This window comes from Melozone crissalis, unplaced genomic scaffold (assembly GCF_028551555.1).
Source record: "Melozone crissalis strain CALT ecotype California unplaced genomic scaffold, PUWL_Pcris_2 ptg000005l_1, whole genome shotgun sequence".
NCBI classification, from domain to species: Eukaryota; Metazoa; Chordata; class Aves; order Passeriformes; family Passerellidae; genus Melozone; species Melozone crissalis.
The window spans coordinates 58,115,264-58,121,263 of record NW_026535783.1 but is presented as its reverse complement, the minus strand read 5'-3'; the positions used below and the strand labels follow the sequence as shown (position 1 = coordinate 58,121,263).

At 35.8% G+C, this 6,000-nt stretch overlaps 1 protein-coding gene across 1 annotated transcript in view; it reads left to right on the top strand.

Moving 5' to 3' along the window:
- Nucleotides 1–1,425: 1,425 nt before the first annotated feature.
- Nucleotides 1,426–6,000, top strand: part of IL31RA (interleukin 31 receptor A) — a 33,005-nt gene continuing 28,430 nt past the window's right edge. Inside the window, exons 1-4 of the mRNA XM_054289624.1 lie at nucleotides 1,426–1,477; nucleotides 2,006–2,302; nucleotides 3,861–3,981; nucleotides 5,464–5,630. Coding sequence (XP_054145599.1) covers nucleotides 1,426–1,477; nucleotides 2,006–2,302; nucleotides 3,861–3,981; nucleotides 5,464–5,630 — 637 coding nt within the window. The remainder of the gene's footprint in view (nucleotides 1,478–2,005; nucleotides 2,303–3,860; nucleotides 3,982–5,463; nucleotides 5,631–6,000) is intronic.

Here is a 6,000-nt window from a genome sequence, read left to right as displayed (position 1 = left end):
TCCCCAACACCCAGTAGAGCATGAGCCAGCAATGTGCCCTTGTGACAAAGAATGCTGGTTTCCTGGGCTGTGTTAGGACTGCAACCAGCAGGTCAATGAGGTGATCCCTCTGTTCAGCACTGCTGAGCCCACACTTGGAGTATTTTGTCCCAGTTCTGGACTCCTGATGGCAAGAGAGACATGGACATACTGGAGAGAATTCAGGGAACGGCCTCAATGATAGTTAATGTACTGGAGCATCTGCCATATGGAAGCTGGAACCATGCAGCCTGGAGAAGAGAAAGCTCAGAGGAGTCTCAGCAGTACCAAAGAGCCAGAATCCTCCCAGTGATAGGACCAGAGGCAGTGGGCACAAGCTCAAACACAGGAGGTTCCTTCTGAGCATCAGGAAATACTTTTTTTGCTATGAGAGTAAATGAGTAGTGGAGCAGGTTACCCAGGGAGTTTGTGGACTCTCCATTGAGGGAGATCTTCAGAAGCTGTCTGGACACAGTCCTGGGGAACTGGCTGTAGGAGGCTCTTTGTAAGTTTGAATCAGATGGTCAGTAGGTGTCCCTTCCAAACAAACATTCTGTGATTCTGTAAGTGCTGATAGCAGCACTCAAGGGAAGGACAGTGTAATTTTGTAATTTTTTCATACGGAACCCTAGATTCATCTGTCCTTTTAGAAGAAATCAGTCTACTACTTTGCTTTCCTCCTTCTTAACCTAGAGTCTGAGGTTTTTTGGCTGCACAGTAGTTCAGTAGTTCTTTTCTTCAAAAAGAAAGGCGAAGAGAGGTGCCTTCCTTTGTCTTTGCAGAGTGCACTCAGGTCTGCTGCCAGGGCAAAACTGGGAAAAAACCAATATGAATTCACCCTCTTTTGGGTGAAAGGTGACCTGGACTGATGTCCACTTCCTGAACAATTTCTTTACTAGGTGGTGATGAACAAGAGAGGCAGATCATTCCTTCTCCTGTAGGAGCCCTCATTTTCAAAAGAATTCGCTGGATGAATCTGCTTAGAAAAGGCTAGGCAGGCTGAATGTCAAGTGAATGGAGATACATTTCTTACCAGTTACTTGCATGATCTTTGGAAGGTTAAACACTTGTGTGGATTGGATTGCCCTCAGCCGTGTTTTAGGTATGCTTATCTTTCTATTTTTTATCGTAAATGTGTGCAACTTGTCTTAGTAAAACTGCATCAAATTTCTGCATTGTTCAGGAAAGAAACACTTCGACAAAGTAATACGTCACTTGAATACAAGTGAGAAAAGCTGAATAACATTATTAACTCTGACACAAACGCTAACAAAATATTAAAAGGGCATCTTCACTTTACTTCTAAAAATAAAAATTTTAAATTTTTATTTTATGAAGTGTTTAAATTTAAATTTAATTTTTTTTATTTTATGACAGTGTTTTCTGCCCATACTTACTGAGAAAGAAATGTTGAGCAATTTGATTTGGATGTTTGTCCTGCTCTGCATCTCTGTAGCAGGTATGTTTCTGGATTATTAGCACCTGTCTTGCCGTAAGAAGTTTTTCCAAAAGATAACATTCTCCAAATGAAATTTTGAAGAGTTCTGAAATATATTGCAGCTTAGTTGTAAATGTTAGTCTTACTTGTGTAATGTATTTTTGGATATTGCAAGTATTAGTGATAAATGCATGCAAATTACATGCATAGCTTTTACTGATAGGAATGTTTTATAAAAACAGGCTTGAAGTATAAGGCTTTCTTTTCTTCATTTAGGGCTATTAAAAAGTATCTGAATGGAAACTTCCTCATTATTTCTGTGAAGTTATTGAAACATCACTCTAATGTAAAACCTATTGTAATACAGTAATTAATGTGAACTGCATTTTCAAACAGGAATGTCTGATTTGAATGACTAACTGGGCATTTTATTTGAATTCTATGTAAAAAATTAATTTAATTATCTGTACACAACAAAACAACTTACTATTTTTCTACTAGTGTTTTAAGAGGAGTATGGCTATGTGATGTCTTTGATTTTGTTTTTAGATGAAAACTCCATCAGAGACGCTGACATTTTTCCTTCATCTCCTGAAATTGAAAGAGGATCCTCCCTGAAACTATCCTGTGTTCTTAGAAAGAACTACACACCACAGAGAAATGCAAGCCACATCATTTGGAAATTGAATAATGAATTGATTGCTCCAGAAAACTATAACATTGTGAATAAGACTGTATCTAATATAACCATCCATAATTTCACTTACAGCATAGCTAATGTAGAATGTTTAATTAAGTACTCGGACAAGGAACTACCTTTGGCTCACACAGAAGTTAAATCTGGCTGTAAGTAGAAAGGCAGAAAAAATAATCTTAACTCTTTTTAACAACTTAGTATAATAATTTTACTTCTAAAACAGCTACTTTTGGTTGTGTTATTTTAAAACACATGTATTCAAGTGTATACATATATATATATATATATATATATATATATATATATATATATATATACACACACACACACACACACATATATATTTATACACACATACATTTTTCTTTTTAAAGAAAGTATGAAATTACCGGCATTCCTTACTGACACAGGTCTGTAACCTTTCTGACCCTGACTTTTGCCTAGCTGAAGTTTTCTGTTGAGTTACAAAGGTAGTGGGTCTATTCCTTTGGTTATATCTTCTTTCTAGCCTAGCCAACTTCAATTTTCTCCAGAGAGGATTTCCTCTCTAATCTTCTCTTCTAAAGAAGTTATAATCCACTCTCTTATGCAGAACCTTAAAATATGCATACAAATTTTCTAATTTATTGAACAGATTAAGTCCAGAGTATACTAACATATGCCTGGGGGGTCCCATTCTAATAAAGAAGCAATAAAAGCAAAACATCTGTTGAAAAATATCCAGCAAAAGATCTTGCATGTCTGCAAAGCTTAATGTGCTGTAAGCTTGTTGATAAAAGATCTTTTGACAGTTCTATTAGATGGGACAGAAAAATGCTGTTTTGAAAAGAGGGCTTTGTCAACCAGTTGATTTCACTGGACATCGTTTTCTTCTACTCCAATTTCTTCTAACGGTAAAGAAATTGAGCTGTAACAAGAAAGTCTTTTAGGGTGTTAAATTTTTATGGATGACTTCAGACTATAGAGATTGCAGAAGATTATTTCCTTTGTGCTATCTTGCTTATAAAGAGAGTCCAGAATTAGTGATATCATCGGGGTCACACAGATCTGTTTTCCAGGAACTTGTCTTCTGCACTCTTTAGGCTGTGCATGTTTCTCAGATTTGGGTTTTTCATAGGGTAAAAAATTGGATAAAAATTGGATATTCTGGGAGAGAACCAAAAGGAGTTCTGTCTGTGAGAGGATGCCGTTTTTTTTTTTTGTTTTGGTTTGGTTGTTTTTTTTTTTTTTTTTGTTTGGTTTTTTTTTTTTTTTTTTTTTTGTTGCTGCTGGGGTTTTTTTTTTTGTTATTTTTGGGTTTTTTGGGGTTTTTTTTTGTGCTTTTGCTGTTTTTTTGTTTACCTTTTACTTTCTGGACTCCTCTCAAACTACTGGTGTGTTGCAGAGGGGAGACGGGGTGTGTGTATGCTTAGGTGTTCAAGACAATGTATGCAGTGGTTTGATATATGATAGTGCGAATTACTGTGTTTAGGCACACTTAGTAAAGTATTTCTGAGAAATAGTTGGAGAAAATCTTGCTGTCTCCTCAGGGTAAGAAAGAGTGGTTTTGATTTTTGTAATGTGAGGAGTTCTGAGGGCAGTGAGGGATGATAAAATGAAGCGCTATGAAGACACTGATGTTTGCCATAATTGCTTTTTGACCAACAGAATCAGGTGTGTGTAAAGTTACTTATTTTTACTGGCTTTTTTTAACCTTTGTCATTGTAGTTCGTCCAGACATGCCAGAAAATATTTCCTGCATTTATTTCTATGATGTTAACCTTACCTGTACCTGGAATGCAGGAAGAAAAACAAGTCTTACGACAAACTATACTCTTTACCGAAAACTGTAAGTACTAGATATACTGGGCACTGGGTTGCTGGGGTCTGGCAGCCAGTTCCCTTCCTCTCTCACCCTGACTTCTGTTTAAAGAAAACTTAAAATCGTCATTGAGATTGGAGTCTTGGCATTTGTCAGTAATTTTAATTTATTAATTCAGGGTTGGTAATTGTTGGAAATACTTGCAGTCTGATACCTTTTTAGTGTGCTGTATAAAAGAAGTAAGCCTCAACCAAAAGAAATAATTCTCAACCAATATTCAGTAGAGAAATATTTATATTTAGAGCTGATATTCACTTGTTCTTTGAAGTAACATTACTAATAAGATTGAAAGTTGAGTGATCATGGTGAATGGAGGTATTTTATGGGACAGTTTCCCAGAAACTTTCTATGTAATTAACTAACCTAATTTTGGGGGCATAAAAAATATTGGTTCCTCATCTGCTTTAAAAAATTCCCATCAAAATTCATTAAGCCACTGCTTTACTGCAGTATTCTGCTTAACTCCAGTAGCATTTAACCTAGTGACCCTTGGAGTCATAAGGTTTCAGTCAAAAAATCCAGAGTTGTCCTTTTGGATTGCTTGGGGATTTCTATTTACAAATTCAAATTAGTGGTCTCATGCTTTCCAGTGTAGAAGCACAGATACTTGGTTCTTTCAATTTCAGTTAGATTTTAAATGTTGGTTAGGAGCTTGCTTTTTCATAAGTGACTGTGAAAATGGTGAAATCAGTGTTGTTCCAAGGAAGATCTCAGGTAGGATTTTGAAGGTGATAGTCCAGATTTGTCCCAGATGCACTTATCAGTCTCTCCTTTATAGTGCTTCTTCTGGTGGTGCTCTTTTTCTGCCAACCCAAGAGTCCAGGTAATATTGTTTCATGAAAAGATTTCTAAAATGCCTAAAGTTATTCTTGAGAGTGGCAATGAATTCAGACTCTGGAGGGTACTTTTTAATATTGTACTAGTGTATACTCTCTTTGTAATTTAAATGGTAGATTAGGAAAACCTTTTTAGTTTTATCTCCATTTTAGCTTTGACATTTTAAGCTTCCATCTTTTTAATGTGGAACTTTCTTACTACTTCTGGTGTTTCTATCTTTTATGACTTAGCTGCTTTTGTGAAGCCAGAAGTTAAAACAGCCATTGAAAGCACATTTCAGTATTATTCCTTCCTGTATAAGCACAGACTTCTTATTAACCACAAAGTGAATTGGATTGCAGAACTGTTGGCAGCCAAATCTAAACATAAATTTTAATCCACTGCCTCCCTAGCTGAGTAGTCTCCCTAGCATGTGACTACAAAAGCACTGGTACCAAGGGGACAGGGAAATTAGCTAAGGGTATTCGTTTGCACAAACATGTCATCTAAAAATGTTCCCTGGTAAAAAAGTCTTGCATCCTCAAAGATATATAAACAATAGCCTAACAATTTGTTTAAATTATTCTAAGAAAATCCTTTCGTTTCTAACTGTTTTTATTTTTTCTTTTTCAGGATGTCTTCTCCAGATTTAGTTAAACCCTGCCCGGCTGTAACAGAGTCGTGTTCACTTTCTCATTCTGACAATGTTTATAGTAATGATTTTTGTTTTCAAGTGGAAGCTAAAAATGTTTTGGGTGCATCCTTAACAGAGTGTGTCCCTATACCTTTGCAAAAAATAGGTAATTAAAAAAGAATCAATAAAGTTTTAATTTATGACCTCTCCATGTAAAATTCTTCCAATTGGTGTTACAGCAGTAATTTACAACAGTTTCTTGATCTTACTGTGAGGTGGTGAAAAATGATAGAGTGTTGTTTTCATGCTAGGCAACATCTAACTGCAACAATATTTCTTTAGGCTAATGTCTAATATATCCATTATAAATGACTAATTTTTAATTATTGAGAAGTAAAGGCCATATATTAAAACTTCTTGACAAACAAATTGGTACTTGGACTCTACTTTAATATTTCTGAGTGGTACCAAGTATCAGTGCAACACCTGGCTGCAGTGACTAATGGTATTATAATTTCTCAAGGGCCATCCATCAT